We start from the raw sequence: 22,977 nt of genomic DNA on the forward strand, positions 1-22,977 counted from the left end.
CCCTGTGGCCAAGGTTAGTTTTACATGACAATACCGACGCTATACCAATACCGCAATTTTTATTCTTCGAAAACGAGCTGATAAAGAATAATTTTATAAACATTCAGCCTATCATGATATTAATATGGATTTTAACTGTTGCCTTCATCAGTAGAAATTGTGAACAAATTTCATTTGAATCATTTAATATATGAGGTAACAACTCTCTAGTCTTATGAGGTGACCACTCTCTCGTCTTAAGAGGTGACCACTCGCTCGGCCAAATGAGGTCACCACTCTCTCGCCAAAATGGGGTGACCACTCTCTCGGCCAAATGAGGTGACCACTCGCTCGTCTTATGAGGTGACCACTCGCTTGGCCAAATGAGGTGACCACTCGCTCGGCCAAATGAGGTGGTCACTCTCTCGCCTTATTAAGTGCCAGCTCACTCAGCTAAATGAGGTGACCACTCTCTCAGCCAAATGTGGTGACCACTCTCTCAGCCAAATGTGGTGGCCACTCTATCAGCCAAATGTGGTGGCCACTCTCTCAGCCAAATGAGGTGGCCACTCTCTCAGCCAAATGTGGTGACCACTCTCTCAGCCAAATGTGGTGACCACTCTCTTAGCCAAATGTGGTGACCACTCTCTCAGCCAAATGTGGTGGCCACTCTCTCAGCCAAATGTGGTGGCCACTCTCTCAGCCAAATGTGGTGGCCACTCTCTCAGCCAAATGTGGTGACCACTCTCTCAGCCAAATGTGGTGGCCACTCTCTCAGCGAAATGTGGTGGCCACTCTCTCAGCCAAATGAGGTGACCACTCTCTCAGCCAAATGTGGTGGCCACTCTCTCAGCCAAATGAGGTGGCCACTCTCTTAGCCAAATGAGGTGACCACTCTCTCAGCCAAATGAGGTGGCCACTCTCTCAGCCAAATGAGGTGGCCACTCTCTCAGCCAAATGTGGTGGCGACTCTCTCAGCCAAATGAGGTGGCCACTCTCTCAGCCAAATGAGGTGGCCACTCTCTCAGCCAAATGAGGTGGCCACTCTCTCAGCCAAATGAGGTGGCCACTCTCTCAGCCAAATGAGGTGGCCACTCTCTCAGCCAAATGAGGTGACCACTCTCTCAGCCAAATGTGGTGACCACTCTCTCAGCTAAATGTGGTGACCACTCTCTCAGCCAAATGAGGTGACCACTCTCTCAGCCAAATGTGGTGACCACTCTCTCAGCTAAATGTGGTGACCACTCTCTCAGCCAAATGAGGTGGCCACTCTCTCAGCCAAATGTGGTGACCACTCTCTCAGCCAAATTAGGTGACCACTCTCTCAGCCAAATGTGGTGACCACTCTCTCAGCCAAATGAGGTGGCCACTCTCTCCGCCAAATGAGGTGGCCACTCTCTCAGCTAAATGTGGTGACCACTCTCTCAGCCAAATGTGGTGACACTCTCAGCCAAATAAGGTGACCATTCTATCATCCAAATGTGGTGAACACTGTCACAGCAAACTGAGGTGACCATTCTATCAGCCAAATGAGGTGACCACTCTCTCATCCTAATGAGGTGACCACTCTCTCATCTAAATGTTGTGACCATTTTCTCATCAAAATGAGGTGACCATTCTCTCTTCTAAATGAGGTGACCACTCTCTCATCTAAATGAGGTGACCATTCTCTCTTCTAAATGAGGTGACCTTTCTCTCATCTAAATAAGGTGATCACTCTCTCTTCTAAATGAGGTGACCACTCTCTCATCCTAATGAGGTGACCACTCTCTCATCTAAATGTTGTGACCATTTTCTCATCAAAATGAGGTGACCACTCTCTCTTCTAAATGAGGTGACCACTCTCTCATCTAAATGAGGTGACCACTCTCTCATCTAAATGAGGTGACCATTCTCTCTTCTAAATGAGGTGACCACTCTCTCATCTAAATGAGGTGACCACTCTCTCATCTAAATGAAGTGACCATTCTCTCTTCTAAATGAGGTGACCATACTCTCTTCTAAATGAGGTGACCACTCTCTCATCTAAATAAGGTGACCACTCTCTCTTCTAAATGAGGTGACCACTCTCTCATCAAAATGAGGTGACCACTCTCTCATCTAAATGAGGTGACCATTTTCTCATCAAAATGAGGTGACCACTCTCTCATCTAAATGAGGTGACCACTCTCTCATCTAAATGAGGTGACCACTCTCTCATCTAAATGAGGTGACCATTTTCTCATCAAAATGAGGTGACCACTCTCTCATCAAAATGAGGTGACCACTCTCTCATCTAAATGAGGTGACCACTCTCTCATCTAAATGAGGTGACCACTCTCTCATCTAAATGAGGTGACCATTCTCTCTTCTAAATGAGGTGACCACTCTCTCTCTTCTAAATGAAGTGCCCATTCTCTCTTCTAAATGCGGTGACCATTCTCTCATCTAAATGAGTTGACCACTCTCTCATCTAAATTAGGTGACCATTCTGTCATCCTAATGAGGTAACCACTCTCTCACCTAAATGAAGTGACCATTCTATCATCTAAATGAGGTGAGCAATTTGCAAATAAGGTGAGCACTCTCTTAGCTAAATGAGGTAAGCACTCTTGTTCAAAATCGGTGATCACACTCTGTCAAATGAGGTGACCACTCTCTTAGCCAAATGAGGTGACCACTCTATCAGTGAAACGAGGTGACCTCTCTATCAGTGAAACGAGGTGAACTCTCTATCAGTGAAACGAGGTGACCACTCTTTCATCCAAATGAGGTGACCATTCTCTCTCTTCTTGGCCTGTGTCAATAGAAGATGTTGCTGAACAACGGTAAAAAAAATATAAATGTTAAAACGAAAGAAATCATCGGTTCATACTTTTAATGAGTCACTATGCATATGTTATCATACATTGTACATCTTATGTGCAAATCTATATACAATGTACACAAAAAATAAGTTAATTTCAATAAGTAAAATGCTACATGTATATACATATAAATACACATCTAAAGTTTTATCAATAGGCTAAACATTTCTCATTGTAAATTCACTTTATAAGGAACAAAGTGATAAAAAGTTTTAGGCCAAAGTTTTATAATCCAGAAAGTTCTGAAATGCAACAAATAATTCAATAGGATCAAAGACACCTACTTAGTGCAGATCTATAAAATAAAAGTTTAATGCTCTGATGTCTAATGTTCAACAAATCTAATGGAATATCATGTATATTGTAGAATCATAGGCCTTTTTAAAGGATACAATTTCAGACAATTATCAAGATAGATAGACAATCATAAAATATTTAAGGCCTTTCTTGAGATATTTGTTTAGGAATATATGATGGAACTATATCGACATATATAATTGAGACTAACATTGCTAAAGAAAAACAAAGCTGCATAAAATATATGGACGGATTTCAATTCTAGTCAACATCGCTTAAGACAAAATACAACATATGTAAATCTCACAAAAACATAGCTAAAAAATATAATAAGTTTCCACTCAAACTTAACGTTACAGTGTTTTTCAATTTACATGTACATCCATTGAAATATTATCTGTACACACAGCCATGCTGAGCACAGTAATGGTTAATACAACAGCAAAAATACTTCTGTAACGATAATTTATGGCATAATCAAAGTGGCAGTTTAGGCTCATAAATATTACTGGACATATTGGCCCCTTGCTCAAACCAATAAATGTGACATTCATAAATTAAGAAAAAATGTTTTCAATATTTCCTACACCTAACACAAATGTCACCTAGTACAACTCTAGAACTACTTTCTAAGTGCAATAATCTAATATCACAGTTAAAACATTTCATTATTCTATAAAACATTATGCCAAATTTCTTGAGACATAATTTGTGTCCAAAATAACAATCAATTGTTCAATTCTAGAACTTTGACACACAATAAAATAAATGTTTAGTCTCTGCTTAAAATAATATGAACAAGAAAATCAAAGAATTTGATCCCTAGAAACCATCCACACTGTCACATGGTCACTAAATACAGCCATTATGGCTTGTTAACATTCAATTTGTCCTCCTTCCTGAAGTCAAAATGGTTTCGGGTCATCATTATAAGCACAAGGTGCCATACAGGAACCTGATACAACCTATGTATCCTAGCAACAACTTGACAGTATCTCCTAGCAACAAGATGTTTCTTGTCTCCTAGCAACAAGTTGCGCTTTGTCTCCTAGCAACCATTTGTATCTTTTCTCCTAGCAATCAATTGGCATTGTCTCTTAACAACTAGATGATGCTCGTCTCCTAGCAACAAGATGCTTCTCGTATCCTAGCAACCAGATGTTTGTTGTCTCCTAGTAATCCGGTTTCCTTTGTCTTTTTGCAACAACTTGAAATTGTTTCCTAGCAACTAGGTCACATGACATTCACATGACCCCAGGTGAACACAGTTATCTCCAAGCCTGTCTCCAGCTTGTCTTCTTACCTGCAAAATTAAGAGAATGTTTGTTTTATTTGTTAAAAGAGAATAATATCAAAGCAATTTTTAGTTACTCTGGTAATTCCACAGGGGATCTTTAGGCAAGAGCAAGAAAAACAAATTATTGTATAAGCGCCAATTTGAGTAGTTGAAGAAACTTGAAACAGACTTTAGAAACAGATATAATGTTTTGAAACAGAAAACAAATTAACAGATTTCAAAGTACATGAAGACAAGTAGACATTAAGCATTGAAGGTGACGACAATTATTGAACATCATTGACAGGGTTAAACCAAACATAACAAACAGTTTGTTAGTATGTGAAATATAAGCCATCTTAATTATCTGTAATCCCACGAATCGCAAGTCTAAACATATAACAAATATTAAAACTGGTCCCAAGCGTGAAACACTACTTCTGAGTGACAGGTAATAGAGAGGCGTCTTAAATAGCACTGTGACATTGTAATGCGTTTTTGAACGAGGTGCATAGCAAAACAATTTCAGGGATGTGACATTCTTTGCATCTGTCAATGTTTTCATGGTTCATGAACAATTTGGTAATACTTTTTGATAGTATACAAATCCAACAGACTTTTAAGGATTATAAAATATAGCACATGTGATTAACAACAATATGTAATCTTTAAGGCACACAACATATAAATTAATAGAAAAATATTAACAATATATTTGAGTTTCTTTCTCCTGGAGAATTTGTGGCCACGCATCCATTAATTGAAAAATACTGTACATAAATGCTAATATTTTATTATCTGTTAACAAAACATTTGCTTTTCTTTCTTTTGCTCATGAAAGTGAAAAGATAACATAATAATGCATTAAAATTAACATTTTTTTTACCATAATGTCAAACGCGTAAAACACAATAATGCGTTTAAATAAATATTTATTTTTTTGACATCAACCTATATTGATTATAAAAGTGAAATGAGTAAATCAATATTATTATTACCTGGTAATTGAAATAAACAATTTTTTTTTTTGCATCAACCTTTATTGTGCCAATTAAAGGGGATTTTAAGAGAGGAAAGATAAATCTTAAGAAAACATCACAATAGATACCCTAATTACCTCCCTTATCACATGAAATATTGTTTTGGTTTAACCTTCTTATTACATGTACATACCCTTGAGAGTTAAATTTTGAAAGTTTGAAGACGGTTTTTGAAAGGTAATATCATGGACAATTCACTTGTAGGATGAGAACTAAGTTAGCTATATAAACATGACAATCATTGGCGTTCTTCATATTGCCCTAAGCAAGTTTTGAACTTTGATATTTAGGTACAGAAAAGGCCGAGGATAATTTAGTAGGAGAACATTGACAGATGCAAAAACAGCTTGGGTCTATACACGCCCGGGAAACACATCCCTAAATATATACCAGTGGCAATAGAACTGGGAGTTTAGAAGTGTGCGCCACGCCCGTGTTGCTGAAAGTCATATATGCACAATTTAACCTTGCAAACTTTCCCATATCTTAATAGTCGTGTGATGAAAACAGGAAATGTAATGTACAAAGAGATATCAAAAGTAACAGTCCAAACTTATTAGTTTTCGACTCTTGTTAAGCATTTATTTATCACTCCAAAGAGAGTGTCATTTTGTCATATACTAGCAGAAAAAAGCTGAAAACGTCTTTAAATTTCTTGTACAAAACTACTTAAGAAATGAATAATCTTTAAAAAAAAAAAAATCTTACTTCAGAGTAAAATATGGTAAATATTTTTTGTGTGTGTTGCAATTCGGTACAGGTGCACTGATGCTTAAACTCTTGAAAATGAAAAGATTTGAGATTTCCCAGACTGCGAAAATATCATTCACTATTTTCTGTGAAATTCTTACCATCTATGGAAATAATTAGTCCTAGCTCTAAAACACAGTAATATAACTCAACTACCCTTACATTTAGATTCAATATTGTTAACTTAAGACATGCATTCAAAGATTTTAAACCATGCTGTTATTTCTGACACAATTATAATTAAAACAGGAGCGTGCGGAGCGATCGCTAAACCTTCGTCAATATTTTTACAGTCAAACAAGGGGCATAACTCAACAATTACTCAAAACCAGAGTTATAGGCCTTGCTGTTCATGTGGCTATTATCTCTGGCAACATGTGTACAAAGTTGCATTGAAATATCTTGAACAGAGGTTGAGATAAGGCGAAGATTAAACTTTCTTCGAAAATCAGACGAGCTTATAATGACCGTACTGACTCCATTTTAAATTTTAGTGGCATGCAACCATTGGTTAAAATCTTTTAATACTTCAGCCGTATTTCCAACTGTTAATTGGTGCTACACGCGTCTTTCTCTCAGAATATTCTACATCTACAGCCCCCAATATCACAAAAATACTTCAGACGTTTCTCAATTTCCATCTCAACTCATATTTTCCACAGAACAACATAGCAGGATTCAAAGTTAATTACGTCTACTTTTTAAGCTCATTCTATTATTTGTTACGTTAATAAACATCATTTTTAAATATTCCTTAAAGGGACAAGACACAAGATGGTCACTAAATCGGTAAATGCAATATTTCCACCAAACAAGCCTAGAATTGTCAATACACATATACACATGAGATATTTAATAAATTTGTGCTGTTTTGTGGTAAAATGGGTGAAAATTGAGAAACTGTTTATATATTTTAGTGATATAGAGTCCTGGAACCGTAAAAACATTTTCTGCTGCCATTATCGGTGTTATTTCTGTTTTTACTACCTACAAACTTGCCAATACATACCTAATGGCCTACAGAATTAAATTCAAAGTTTGAAAATGTGGCAATAAAATAACACCAGACTTCTTTATCTACCCTATACACATTCAGTAAACATTGAATACACAAGCCATCCATAAATCAACAATAAAAACCCTATATCTATGTCTAAATAAAATGAAAAAGGAAAAAAATTCTAGCTCAGCTTACTTAAAACGTTATGTTAAGCATGGAACTGCCTGAAAGCCGAAATACTCACAACGCTGGGTAAAAATGCTTAACATAATTTACTAGAAATTCTGCTAATAAGATGTATAAAGAATTAGTTATATTTTTTTCAAGCATTGTACAGTCACACTTATTTATATTTGTATGTGTAAGGTTAAAATCATTTTAAAACCGAATAAAGATGCAATATTCTTACAACATAGACCATGCAATTTGCTATAATACTGCTTATATGTATACATTTAACATGCATAATGGGAATGGTTTTACCGAAGGCAGCAAAGTAAATCTTTTGTATTCAAAACTATACTGATCATCTACTTCATCAACAAACAAGACATTTTAAATATGTCACTATAAGGCTTAATTCTGAGGGTTGCTGCCAATAAAATAAGCTGTAACCCAAGACATTTTTCTGGAATGATTAACTATTAAATTTATGAAAACATTGAAAGAAACCACAGTATAATGATGAATACAATAGATTAACCCCCTACTGCCCATCCACACTTCAAAAGCCTTGCAAAGCTAGCCTACCATTCTGCAGAGTGCCTAGACGAGTCTGCAAGCTCTCTAGCCGATTGATATAGTCGTCTGAATCACCTAGTGAGTCTCGGCCCTCGTCTGGTGTGAATCGCACCCGGCCAGATGAGAGGGCTCTACTTGGGGCGGGGATGCTCGCTGACGTTAGGATTTTCCTGGAAATGGTAAGGTACATTTATGTTACATGTTGAGGTGCCACTAATTTACTTCTTAATTGATGATGATGGTATTGGTGTTGGTGGTGGCGATGATGATGATGATGATGATGATGATGATGATGATGATTACAACAACAGCAATGATGATAATGTTGGTGATTATAATGATAGCAATGGTGACCATGTTGATTATGATGATTATAATGGTAAAGATGATACATTCATTGTTACAGGATGTATTCAGCAATATAGAATAATAATGTGATATAGGTTTAATGATATAAATGAAAAATATCAAGTTTAATTCTAAACTGTAGAATCACTGATATTTTTAAAGGTAAAACACTGTAAAATTAGTTAACAAATGCAAAATAGTTTTTCAATAGATCCTGATGTAAATTTCAGCATGAAGCCCAAGGGTCTTTCTTACAGAATACCTCAAAGTCAATTGAAGTTATAGTTATTGTCAAAAGGGGCAAAACTCATCGAAGATTGTTTTGTTTGTGTGATAAATGTATCTATTTCCAAAGCAAAAGATGTATAAATATTATCAGTTAAAACATAGTTTATTTGATTTTGCAAGCGAAACATTCAATTTGATTCGTAATGCTGACAGAATTTTTAACTGAAATTCTTTATCATACGATATTTTGTATTACGCTCTTTGAGAGATGGTCCGTCACGTAAGAATAAATAACGTAATGTTGCGTACCGTCTAGCACCGGATGAGGGTGAGGTATATTTGGTTGTGCTGCTGTAGTCTTTGGTGGGTGGGGTACATGGAACATTCGTCATAGAGAATGGCTGGTTGGACTGGTATGAGGACGATGAGTAACCGTCTACGTCAAACCTTGGGCTCAGGAAGCGACCTTGGTCTGAACTCAATGAACTTCCTGTTCAATGCAAGAGAAAATTATGCGATTTTATAATATAATCTCAAATCCTTGTTACAAATAATAAATTGTCCGCTTCCCATACTTAAGGTACTGGTTTCGATCCCCATCAAGGCAACTTTCTCACGGCCTCTCAAAATGGAAACAGGCTTAGGTTTCTACCCAGGAAACATACCCGAAGATGATTCAATAAGCTATCAACTTTCGTCAAAATCAAGATAAAAACCATTAGTGGTAACTTATCATAATATCAAGTCTATCAGACTGTTGAAATTTTAAAATTACATGCACAACAGTTATATTTTTCAAATAATCCTTTATAGTTATTATATGTTCTTTCAAATAACAACCTAACCATTTTATGCCACATGCATGGTGGTCATTCATACCACACCAAAACCCCTTCGAAGAGAGGGAAAATATGGGTGTGGAACATGTGCAAATGTGAACAACTAATGGGTCAGTTGAATATAAATAATTTTAGAGTAATTGATACTTTCTTTAACTGATCTCTTGCTGTTCTACCAGGAATTAAGTTTGTCCCGCAAGCAACTCGATGTGCAGGGAACAAGAGCTGATAAGCATCATAAGTGGGAAAATGGGGAATTAATATTTGAAAAACTAACCTGGGCCTCTGGCATGGTGGTGGTCACTGGTCCCATTATACTCCCTTGCTGGTGACGCCGTACGCGCTATGGCTGGTGATGCTGTTCTGGCAGGGGACATGTGACGGTATGCTGTATGGGTGGGAGGTGATGACGATGATCGGGCGTGACCAGGTGTAACACGAGAAGCATGCCCGTTACGGGGTGGAGAGTAACTAGCCGCATTTGGCACATAACCTGAAACAGTTTTAAAAATTAGGTAAATCTTGTTAGTTATTACATCAATTTTTGCAATCAGTTTTTGTTAAAAAAAATGTTTTCTTAAGCATTTGTAAAAATGTAGGCCAAATCTCTTTTGCCAACATATTTTTTTCTAACTTGACAGAATTACAAATTTAATACTTATATTCAGGATGTGTATCACAAAACAAAGGTCAACACCTACCATTGGACTGGTCCACTGATCCCCCGACAACTTCAGAACCAACCCTCGTAGCTCTGCGCCACTTCTTTACTAAGAACCTCATCCTCTGTATTGCAATAACAACCCTGACTGCTCCCCTGAATTTAGTGAGTGGCCGGGCATTATCTCTCAGAGACGAACGTTGCCGGGAATCCACTGCACCCATGCGCGATAGTAGTGCCAGCGTCGTTTCTTCTGTATCCTGGAACCCCCCTAGCAACAACAACAAGTATTTCTTCTGGTAGACTAACGCTTTCCGGAAACTCTCCGCTCTTAAGAACTTTCCGTACAACCTCTGGATTTTGACTTTGTCGGTATCCTTGGTTTCGGTGTTTCCCGCGGCAACACGTCTCTCCCGTTCTACACGTAGGTCGGTTTGCAGCAACCCAATTTCACGTTCTGCAGAAGTGAGCGCCATCTGCAGGGAGAGTCGCTCCTTTGCCCAATCTGCTCTCTCAGACAAGATCTGGTGGTCGGAGACCTCATTGGTTCGCTGCATTGCCTGGTAAAAAGATCAATTGAAGAATTATTTTAAATCAATATTAGACTAAAATCATACTGTAACAAATGTTTCTGATAAAAAATTTAAACCATAAATTAGCAAAATAGTTTCAAATACAATTCTCAGATACTGTTTCTCATTTCAAAATTGGGAAATTTGTTAAATTTTGCAAATTTTGTATAATATAAACTTAAAATACTCATGTCTTGATTTTAACTTTTAAACTATAAACATGTACTTTCCTTTACATGGAAAAATTACACAATTATGTAACATAAAAAGAATACAACAAAGCTAAGAAAATGGGTCTATCACTAATTATACTACTATACACAATAGTTATTACATAGTTTTTATAATGTATATGAAAACATATAAAATACCATGATGAAATGAAAAAAAAATGCCACAATATCATTATTTCAGTGCATTTTATATTACCTCAGGTCTATTGACTATACTGATAACTATTAAAACAATTCAGGACCATCTTGCATCTGTACCAAAGTAAGCACTTTTTATTTCAATGAGCAAAAATGATTGTGAGAACACAACTAAATAAAAGCATCTTAAACTTAAAGCAAAAACAGCATACACGACTGACTATTCTGCTGCTTTTAAGTTTAAGAATTGCAAAAGTTTGGTGAAACATGCATGGATAACTGTAAAATTTGATTACATGCAAAACTTTAACCAGAATTTATAAGCCAAATACCGGTAATGAAGGGGATTTTTTTGCATTATATGCAAGACGGAGTTATCATACTTGATTGTATAAAGTTTCAATGCATTACATCGAGTAGTTCCTGAGTTAGTGACGTATATCTCAGCTTACATGTGAAACCTTAACCAGCATTTTTAAGTTGAATAATAAAAGGGCAAATTAAATATTTTATGCAAGATAGAGTTATCAAACTAAATTATTTAAGAAGGTTGGATGGTTGGAAGGCCCTGTATAAACCAAAGTGTGAAGTTGATGCCAGGTTGAGTAGTATACAGCTTTCCCTATTCTTAAAATATTTGAGCTAAAAATGATTTTTTAGAAAAACTAAAGGCAAAACTACCATGAAAACTAGAACTGGGAAATTATACTTTTTGGAAGAGCCCCAAATCCTCCAATCCTATTTGGCATTAAAAATTGTAACAAGGCCAGGCATCTGAAATTCTGAAATAATTTGAGCAAGCCCTGCAAACATTTAACCACTGCAAGACTTTTGGGCTTGTGCTTTTTTCGACCACTGCTCCCTCATAAAAATGTTATAAATGATAAGCAAATGAAACAACAAACTTATACCAACCTGATATTTTGCATCCATCTGCCGATATCTCCATATCTCTTCTTCGAGCCTCGTCAGTGTGTTACGTAGCTCTGTTTTCTCCTCGCTGATCCTTGCAACGTAATTTGTCAACTCCTCGTTATGTCGCAAGACACGCTCGTTGACGGTTGACGAGGGGTGTGTCATGAACCCTCCTTCAAGTTCCTGGAGCTGTTTGACCTCGGAGAGGAGGTCGCGCAGTGAGCGCTGAAGCACGTTGTAGTCACTGGACTCGCCTGACCTCGATCCACTGTGTAGCAAGAATATAAAGTTTACAAAGAATCAAATACAAATTTGTTAACCTCTTCATCAAACTCAACACATGCAAGATTACAGTAGGGGCGTACATTAGCCTGATGACATATCAAGCTTAATAAACATCAAACTTATATCGGGAGGGTTTCAAAGTTTCGTAACATTTTCCTTAGTTTTTTTCAGCCACCCAAACCTGGATTGCATAACTGAGCCTTTTCTGACACACCAATTTTGAGGTAGTAATGGCTCTGACATATAAGACATTATATTTAATATTTTATCAATTAACTAAAAGTGGCGACAAGTTTAGAAAAGAAAAATCCCATACCTATGGCTGGCCATATTGAGCTGTTCGCGACAACGCAGTACCAGATAATGTAAACTCTGACACATGGACTCCAGTTGTGAGCGGTACACAGACATTTTCTCACGCTGCTCAGACGTATCAAGATCCATCGAGCTATCAATGCCTTCACCTCTTCGTGGGGACGTTTGGGCAGATACCTGAACACATTTAAAGACACCTTCGGTAAAAATGTAAACCTTTTTAAGCGCAAAATAGACTACATTTTGAAAAGCTTTCCATGAAAAAAATGGACTCCTTTTTTTAAAGACTTACCATGAAAAGTGCTTACTTTTTTAAGGCTTACAATGGCAAATGGACTACTTTTCAATGACTTACCATAGCAAAGGACTACTTTTTTAATGGCTTACAATGACAAATGGACTACTTTTAAAATGACTAACCATGGCAAATGGACTACTTTTTAATGGCTTACAATGACAAATGGACTACTTTTAAAATGACTTACCATGGCAAATGGACTACTTTTAAAATGACTTACCATGGCAAATGGACTACTTTTTGAAAGACTTACCATGGCAAATGGACTACTTTTTGAAATGACTTAACATGGCAAATGGACTACTTTTAAAATGACTTACCATGGCAAATGGACTACTTTTAAAATGACTTACCATGGCAAATGGGCTACTTTTTGAAAGACTTAGCATGGCAAATGGGCTACTTTTTGAAAGACTAAGCATGGCAAATGGTCTACTTTTTGAAAGACTTACCATGGCAAATGGACTACTTTTTGAAAGATATACCATGGCAAATGGACTACTTTTTGAAAGACTTACCATGGCAAATGGACTACTTTTTGAAAGATATACCATGGCAAATGCGCCAGTTTTTTAAAGGATTTCAACGGCAAATGGACTACCTTTTTAAAGGCTTAAAGTGGCAATTGGACTACTTTTATTAAACACTTACCATGTTGTCATGATGTGACTGATGTTCATCAACCTCCAGGCGCAGTTTCTCTAAATCTCGTACAGCACGAAGCTCATGTTCTTGGCTTGTTGCCAACTGATCTTCAAGACGTGATGCTTTCTTGGATAGGCGTTGAACTTCTAACTCTTGCTCACGCTAGAAAATAAAACAAAATTATAACATAAAAAAATTGATGTAATTACTTTCTGATATGAAACAAAATCCTTTTTTTCTCATCAGAAACAGATCTATCCTTTATCCCCACCAGAAACATATCTATCCATTTTCCTTGCCAGAAACATATCTATCCTTTTTCCCCACCAGAAACATATCTTTCCATTTTCCCCGCCAGAAACAGATCTATCCTTTTTCCCCATCAGAAACATATCTATCCATTTTTCCCGCCAGAAACAGATCTATCCCCTGCCAGAAACAGATCAATCCTTTTACCTTGCCAGAAACATATGTATCCTTTTTCCCCACCTGAAACAGATCTATCCTTTATCCCCACCAGAAACATATCTATCCATTTTCCCCGCCAGAAACAGATCTATCCCCCCCCCCCCCCCCCCCCGCCAGAAACATAAATTATCTATCCATTTCCCCCCGCCAGAAACAGATCTATCTTTTTTCCACGCCAGAAACATATCTATCCTTTTTTTAAGAAACACATCTGACTATGACTTAAATGGTAACACCCAAGCAGTCTTAATTTAAGAAACACATCTGACTATGACTTAAATGGTAACACAGAAGCAGTCTTAATTAAGAAGTCTGCCACTTGATCCAGATGATTTGTTCTTTCCAAAGCAATGGTTTTAACTGATTTCAATACAGCTGTTAAAATAGCAACATAATTACCTTTGTGATCATATTCCTTGCCCTAAGCATTAAACCAAGAAAAAAAGCTAGTGTTTCTGATGGAGTTTAAACCAAAAAAGGAATAACACTAAAAAATATCATTTAGAAGTCCTGCATCTTACAAACTAAGTTGGTTATGAATTACTGAAGAGTGTTCAAAGAATGTTTGTTATGATTTGGGAGTTAAATCTAATTACCAGTTTGATCCTGGACTCTTCACGATCTCTGTCCACCTCGCGTGCAGATTGTCTTCCCTGAAGCCTCTCCTCCTCCCGCCGATGTTCCCTCTCAGATTCCCGAGTCCGAACAGTCCGCACCTCCTCTGTGAGGGCGTCACGTTCACCCTTCATACGGGCGTACAGGTCACGCTCCTTTTGTAAACTGTTGATTGCTTCCAGACGCTCAAACTGGAAAATGTTGGTTATACATGAGGTATTTTAATATTTTAAAACTATTTTCTTTCTTATGCATCAAAACAAATGATTAAAATAATTATATCAAATCCCTTCTAATATTTCCAATTCACTTATTACATAAAAACACATGGGATATCAATTTCAATAAATACCTTCATCTTTCATTGAAAGATCGATAAAAATGCTTTTGGTGAAAGTTCCATTGAATGATTTTCAATGAAAACTATTTATAAAGACATATTTAAAAATATATATATAAACATGAGTGTTAAAAATTACATCAACATTATCAAAAATTTTAATTTCAGATTTAAGTAGTGGTTGTATTTAAAAACATAATGCAAAATTGTTTTAAATATCACAATATTCATTTTATAATAATAGTTCTGGATGAAACCTTTGAAATACAGTATACATGGTCGTTCTCACCTGAACTTTGTCCAGCTCATGTTTTATTTCTTCATTCAGCTGCCGTTCCTGACCAAGATGTTCCTTCAACATCCGTCTCTCTCCCTCCACATCTTCTCGAGCCCGTGTTTCCCGTGCGAGGGCGGCACGTGTGTCCTCCATACTCGCTCGCTCCGCCTCCAACTGAAGTGTCACCTCAGATACGGACACGCGATCTCTGCCAGCCTCGCGTTCTGAATCCAAGCTCTGTTGCAGCTGTTGGATGAGGGCTCTCTCACGCTCCAATGCCCTGTAAAGAAACGTTAAGTAAGCAACCATTTTTATTTTCTGAGCTTCGTAATGACCCACAATCCCTTTACACTTGAAGCTCAAAGGCCCTAGAAGAAATTTTAAAAGCATACTTGCTTTTTTTTTCTCCTAAAACAATTCAAATTTTGTTTTCACAGCAGCATTAAAACAAGAAGTTGAATATTAATGGATTAAACAACAAATGTTTATTAATATATTTATTTGAATGGTGAAATGTTAAACAAAATCAATGCAATCATACATAAAATGTTTAATCTATAATTATATATTTCACTCCTCCATCAAGCATTTCATACCTGGCAGTATCAGCCTGTCGCTGTTCTTCGTTGATTAGAGCCTGCTGCAGCCTGTTGACCTTGGCTGAGAGCTCAGCCTCAACGGCATGCTGGTGTCGCCGCGTCATGTCCACTTCCTGTTGCAGGTTGCCCACGGTAACAGCATCAATCTCATGCTGGGATTCGGCAGCACATCGACGGTCTCGCTCCTCCTGGAGTTCTGACCTCAACTCCTGGTGTGGACAATACATGATGTTTTGAATCATTGAATGAAAAAAATCTTCAAAAACTATTGAAGACTTTTATAATCAAAAACAAATTTGTGAGGTTTTACAATTACTATGTACCATCAAGTCATGATCTCCTTGGTAATTTTTGTATGTTTGGTTATCAGACACTATTTTTGCATTGATTCACCCTCCCATGCCCCGGGGGTCAGTCAGCCCCTGTTGTTCCGACTTTCAGAAGGTGAAGCCAAACGGGCCCTTTACTCATCAAACAATACATAAAATCATACACCTACCTCAATTGCCCGGGGATCAGCCAGCCCCTGTTGTTTTAGGGCCTCCAACTCGGACTGTACCCGCCATAACGTCTGGCGCTCGGAGTCCAGAAGGTCTGATAGGTTCAGGGACTTGGATTTCTCTTCTTCCAGGGCATTTCTGTAATAAATAACTTAGGTAATTTGATGCATAAATAAGCTTGCAAGTGTTTTGAGCCATTCACAATAATGGTAAATTTTGATTCATGGTGACCCCATTTAACTTTGGTATCAGTTGAAAGGGTATTTCTCACTTGTATTATTATCAACGATAAATGAATGAGGATACATTACTGATAAAAAAAAATGTAGCGCAATTTTGCAATATTTTTCAGAATATGTTTTACAATCATGTTCTTTCTCTTCTACTTAATCTGTTTCAAATGATATCAACGAAATATGAAGTCACTAGGCATCGAAATTGGCATTATTGTACACAAGATACCTTAGAGGGGCTAGACACCAGATGGGCCAAAATCGGCAAACATGTTATTTCCACAAAACAAGCCTAGAATTGTCAGCACAAGCTAGTATGAAGCTGATAATATATCATTTTACATGATTATAAGAATATTTTGTCGCTATCTCAGATGAGGTATCCTGTCACGTTATTAGTACAGATACATATACCCAAACTATTTTTATATTTACTGGAATTTAGGTGGTCGACAAATCCAGTAAATTTTGAATTGGAGAAATACACAAAATTGCCAAAGATACATGTGTCTTAAACTAATGATGTCATGCAATGTGTTGTACACAATGATATCAATTTTATGTAAGTTTTTGACAAATTTCTTTTTTTCTTACAATGGCATCATTTGTTATCTAGTCCCTATAAAAACAATTCTGTCATGTCTATATATGGTCACTGGTTATCATTGGTCACCAGCAGCCAATAGAATTAAATTGGTTAATTCTTTGGATTGGTCAAAGTTAGCCAAAGCGATTATTGATTGGTCACTATTTTTCAAATTATGACTATCAACCAATCAAATCATTCAAACATGCATACTAGCCTAATAATAACCAGTAGACAAAATATCATCGTTTTTACAATTGACTGATGGATGATATTAAATTATATTTTCAGTTTGTTCACTTTTTGCGGGAAACCATCAGTTCTCCATAACGTTCTGTTTAACTGTAATGCACCAGTCAATTGTAACCACGGCCCCTGCAGGTCCGGGGAACCACCGCATTCACCCGGCACTGCGGGGCCACCTGAAAGGTAAAAACACAGCCCATTTCCCCGGCTATCCCCGGTATACCCCCGGGCCTGGGGGGGCCCTGGTTACAATTGACTGGTGCATTAGTGAGCTTTGTAATATTTTAACTTGACAACCTAGGTTCTAAATCAATTTTATTGTTCATAACAATTTAAAACAATTATGTAGGTCAGTTTTTAGGACAATCAGTTCATGATTTTTTTATATTGTTCCAACATACCCATTACAAGAAATAAAGATTTGCAATGATAAAAAAGATTAAACATACTTATTACAAACCTACTTAAGATGTTTTTAATCCATCAAGATTATAATGAAAGTATAATCCATGACAAAACAACAGCAATTAGCAACACCCTTCATAGGCACATACTTGGACCAGAACCCAGTTTAACACTTCAATGTACTTAATTCGTTAATAGATTAATCCCCCTGAATTTACAAAACATACTGGAAACAATTGACTATTCCTTTCTGAACTATTTGCAACATTTTAGATTTGAATGAGCCAATTTTGCGTAAATGTCTGGAAACCAGTGATATAAGATTGCTGACAAAAAATCAGATCGCAGTTTTTCATATTTACGTTCAAAAACTAATGTTTTATGCAGATAAACTTAATTTTCTTAAAGTGTTAGTAATGCTTTTAGTCATATAACATCATTTTTCGACTGTAATTATGAATAACTGCCATCTGATTTTTTGTCAGCTGAGTCTAATATCCAGATATTCACAAACAAATTGACAAATTTCAAGACAAAAAATAAAAGTTGTCAAAACAGTCAATCTGTGAGAGTGCAGCTTAAAGGGTTAAACAAACTTGCAAAACTTAGCCTAGAATTAGCCACTACCTTTCTACAGCATTCTGAAACTGCAGAAGCCTACACTTTCCCTCATAAATATTTGCCGTACACGCAAAGTATATTTCCGTAGAGTCCTGTAACTCCCCATCCGATGATGTTTCCCCAGTTACCCCATCCCCATTTTCCCGTGGTTGGTGCTCACAGATACAGTTTATATAGTCACATTCCTCGCAACGCGGCTGTTCAGTAACTTCCTCCGAACTCATTGTGCAAACTTGCGATATTCCTAGAGTCATGAGCGATTCTGTGGTTCATAGTTTTCCCACACTTCTTGTTCTTGTCACCCCAAGCATCTGTACTCAAAAATCTCTTTCTAAATTCCTATCAAACTTAATTTTCAAACATGCCATGACAGTGGCATTGTACATCTTTGTTTCTGTCCTACATTCTACCTTTCCTAATCTTCAACATTCTCAGAATTAACAACTATATTATCCTTTTTTGTTCAAACTTCTGTCTCTAAATTAAAATAGCACACCAGTGAAACAGGTCATTCTTTTTTCTTGGGGCAAGGGTAAAAAAATATTCCCAAGTTTTCCCCCTTAATAATTCATATACTCACAAATTAAATGCTACTTTATTGTCAAGGAGTATTTTATATTCTGGATCAATACCTAATCACTCTGTGCTTCTCTAATTATGAACAATTACTTTAGACCTAAATCTCCATTTGTAATGCTTGACTCAGTTAAATTACGCTTTTAGTCCAATTCAGTCCTAAAAGATGCAAGTCACATACACTAATTTGAACCGTATTTTACTGCAAACATAAGATATTTCCGCATTTAACAAACACACCACCATTTTCTATTATTTCCAACAAAAGCATTAAGGATGACACTTATACAAGTTACTACAAAACAAGACGCTCTTAAGAACAAAACTTTAATGACATAGGGCCAAATATTACTGTTGCCAATTTTTTGGCTAAATCACAGATCAGCACATTATGGAATGGAATAATAATCTTTTCAGCGCTAATTCATCGAGAAATATTTAAATCTCTTCAGCAGACATGACTGTCAGCCTGCCAAATTCCTGAGCATAGTTGAGTTAAGCTGTTAAAGCGGTCAAAGTGTAATACAATTAACTCCCAGTTTTTCTTTATCTTGATTAGGCTATTGAGGACATTCCCGGTTTTTCTTTATCTAGATTAGGCCATTGAGGACATCTATGTGCATTGTCTTTTGTTTTTTGCAAACAGCTCAAAGTGTCCTTGTAAGTATTTATTGTTCGAAAAATGTCATAATTAGAAGATATAATTGTTCTTTTTTAATAGGATATGTACTTTTTCAAAAGGGTTTAACTTGACCAACATTTGAAAAAAACTAAATATTTATAATTACATTGCTGAATATATGTCGGACGCATATCACACCTCCAACATGAATAACGCAATGCCATTGGTCCAAGACTGATCACGCGGTGACCCAATATTTGGTCACTAATCTTTATATCGAATCAAAATTAAGTATTTTTTCTGATTCTGATGAATATTTTAATGAAACATTTATCGATTTAAACAGATTGTTGACGTGCTATATATGTTACGGGAATAATACATGACCCGATATGGGATATACCGGGCAAAGCAAACCATATTCAGATTCGAGCTCTCACCTGATATGGTTTCCATTGCCCCTTTTATACCATATCAGGTCACCTTTTAACCCCTAACTTATAATATATGTGCGTATCATCATTTTGGAAAACTGACAGAAAATGATTACAAAATTTCTTTACTGGTAACTCAGGTCTACCTACACCCATGATACAAATAAAAAATATAACACCCCTTAACAACATGAATAACACAATGCCATTGGTCCAGGACAGGTCATGCTGTGACCGCATATTTTCCAATACAGGGTCATAATTCTAATCTTTATATCATGCCTAAATAGATATTTCCGATTAGGATGAATAAATGAAACATTTCCCAGGTAAGGTTGGGGATATTGATAAATGTAAACTGGTTGTTGTTGTAATATAAACATTACAGGGTGCTCTGTATATTCCATATCAGGTCACATACTAACACGGTTATTTACAATACCTAACCACTTTGGATTTAATATTAATAAAGGATTAGATACTAATCAATCAATTCACATTGATACATCAGGTTTTCATTTTTAAATCTTTCAAAAAACAGCAATCAACCACCACCAAATATCCAAACTGCAAAGTATCAAAACAAAGTTTTTAAGATTTCTGGCAAAAACAAATAACAACCAGAAATGTAACTGCAATTTGCTGATTCTGGCAATCAAGAAAAGCAAGTGCTGATATGTACAGCCAGATGAAATACCATGCCTTAAGTAATGTCAATACAGTTTTATTTGAAACCATCTTACTTTCTACATTTTTTACATTTGAAGCAATGTTGAGAATATCTAACTTGTTTGCATTTTTAATTACTAAACTTGGTATTTCATAAGCAAAATTGAATATGACATACATAATACATATGGCAGTGACATGATTATAACATGTGATATTATACCGTTAACCCAAGTTTGTGAATTATATTTTTTGGTTATGAATACGAACTGTGTAAAGGTAGAATAATTACATTAGCAACCTGTGTTTGCAGATGCTATAGAATTATCTTCCTTTTTTTAAATAAATGACATGTGATGATATATTTACTTGTACATGTATAATGTCCGACTCCCTGTCAAAGTGCAAAAACTAACTTCATCGGTACCCTAAGGATATATATTTGAAATGTTTATTCTAAAAAAGTTTCTTTTCTTTTTTTAAATATGCAGTTATTTTTTTCCTCTTTCTTTTCAAGATGGTGGACAAAATTGCCGCAATTTTTTTCTATAGAATTGGGAGCCGTACATTTAAATTATTATTCATTATTTATAGAGTAACAGGGATGACAAATATTTTTAAATTTTAGACTGGTACAAGAGTATGATAGGTGAAAACACTGAAGAATGCTTGGCAGCTTTAAGCCAGTCAAACTTACACCAATGAATTCCACATAAGCCTGTGTGGGTGGGGAAAGCAAAACATCTAAAAATCTAGAAAATCTAAATAACTTACACCAAAGTAATGAAAACATTTTTTACATATGTATCTATATATTGTGCAACTAAAACAGTTACTAAGCTAATATTATGGCAAATTATAATTTAATTTGTCACATTAAGACATTATACATTATTGTATGCCTTCCTCAATGACCTTAGAGGAACTTGTTCACGTTTCTACGGACAGACACAGAATTTTTTTTTTGTGTGAAATAAGAACAAAATGTTTGATACGTTGATAAAAAATTTATCACTTGATCAGATAAGAGCATCTTGTTTATAATTCTTTAAAAATGTGATGGAAAATGCTCATCTCTGCCAAAAAGTATGTGTATATATATATATATATATAATTTAAATGAAATTATGTTTGTCTCGTAAGTAAAATTCTCTAAGTAAGTGCCTTTAATAATATCTAAGAATGTTAAACAAATTTAGAACCGACTTTATGAAAAATACATAACTATTTTTATTTTTTATTTTATAAAACATGAAATGATTCACAAGCTTTGATTCAAAATAATCATTTAAAAATTACCTTAAAAGTCTCGTTCTGTACCTAATTATCGTTTTAATTTTCCTTAAATCCTTGAAAAAAGGCATTGCCTCAAAAACACAATTTGAAACTATTTAAAGTATTATCAAACAGATACTGATAGAATCCACTCCGTCCAAGAAACCATCAAGGCTGATTAATTATTGAGAGTTGATGGATATTTGAATACTTGAGGAGTTTCCAGCATCATATTTTATTCACCCTGAGTAATTCAGGAAATCCATTTGAGTATTAAGCAATAATTATTCATGCACTAAGATAACTACTGAAGAGAAAAAATGCCATATCTAAAAAAAAATGTTTTAAGATGACGAAATTTGGACATATTTTACACAATATTGAAAATAAAACCCGTCATCATATTTAAAATGTGTATCAATTATCTTGTATAAAAGGTTTTGGATGAATCTTATTTTTAAAGAGCCTCATTCATGCATAAGGGTTCATCGAAAAAAAAAATGTTTTGCTTGAACTGTCCACAAAACTCTGTTCTAAAATGCCAGTTCCTGTTTGGTGTTTGTTCATAAAAGTTATTCACCATTAAATTTTGTAAAATATACATTTTAAAATGCAATGCCTTCTTTCAATTCAAATCACATAGGAAAATATCTGTACTGAACACTGTAAACTACATGTATGTATGTGAAAAGATAAAGGTCATGTTCTTGATTAACAGAAGCTTTAATATAATCTTTAGACTCTGACTAAGCACAAACTGTCTCGTGTAACTTACGTGATGGAGACATATCGACTCTGTTCCCGCTCCAGTCCCTCCCGCAGTTTCGCGACCTGACCCTGCAGAGTCGAGGCAGCCGTCTGAAGGTCAAGATTGGTAACCTTCTCACGAGAGAGCTGACCGGAGAGGTCAGACGTGTTATGCCGCTCCGTGTCCAAGCTCGTACGCAGGTCTTCTTGAAGAACCTTCTCCTGTTGGATCTTGAACTCGAGAAGCTGCACTGTAATACATACACAAGGGAGAAGTATTAATACATGGGTTATTGGTAGTAGGAAATGTGCGGAAAAATTGTCCAATCAGAGGAAGAATAAAATATGCAATGGGATT

The 22,977-nt window shown here is 36.0% G+C and overlaps 1 protein-coding gene across 12 annotated transcripts in view; it reads right to left on the reverse strand.

Annotated features, from left to right (window-relative positions):
- Positions 1-2,821: 2,821 nt before the first annotated feature.
- The window catches only part of LOC128230612 (A-kinase anchor protein 9-like), a 119,381-nt gene continuing 99,225 nt past the window's right edge, over positions 2,822-22,977 (reverse strand). For 9 of the 12 annotated variants that reach the window (XM_052943083.1, XM_052943097.1, XM_052943091.1 and 6 more), the window contains 15 exons: positions 22,648-22,870; positions 21,295-21,315; positions 16,205-16,343; positions 15,703-15,914; positions 15,119-15,386; positions 14,471-14,680; positions 13,413-13,568; positions 12,465-12,640; positions 11,864-12,131; positions 10,046-10,565; positions 9,622-9,837; positions 8,815-8,995; positions 7,939-8,099; positions 6,290-6,316; positions 2,822-4,425 (listed from right to left, as the gene is read on the reverse strand). In XM_052943083.1, coding sequence (XP_052799043.1) covers positions 4,391-4,425; positions 6,290-6,316; positions 7,939-8,099; positions 8,815-8,995; positions 9,622-9,837; positions 10,046-10,565; positions 11,864-12,131; positions 12,465-12,640; positions 13,413-13,568; positions 14,471-14,680; positions 15,119-15,386; positions 15,703-15,914; positions 16,205-16,343; positions 21,295-21,315; positions 22,648-22,870 — 2,813 coding nt within the window. In that variant the 3' untranslated portion in view covers positions 2,822-4,390. Of the gene's footprint in view, positions 4,426-6,289; positions 6,317-7,383; positions 7,413-7,938; positions 8,100-8,814; positions 8,996-9,621; positions 9,838-10,045; positions 10,566-11,863; positions 12,132-12,464; positions 12,641-13,412; positions 13,569-14,470; positions 14,681-15,118; positions 15,387-15,702; positions 15,915-16,204; positions 16,344-21,294; positions 21,316-22,647; positions 22,871-22,977 lie in introns of all 12 variants that reach the window. The other 3 variants (XM_052943069.1, XM_052943045.1, XM_052943061.1) reach the window with 3 other exon arrangements.

Source organism: Mya arenaria, chromosome 1 (assembly GCF_026914265.1).
Source record: "Mya arenaria isolate MELC-2E11 chromosome 1, ASM2691426v1".
Lineage (NCBI taxonomy): Eukaryota > Metazoa > Mollusca > Bivalvia > Myida > Myidae > Mya > Mya arenaria.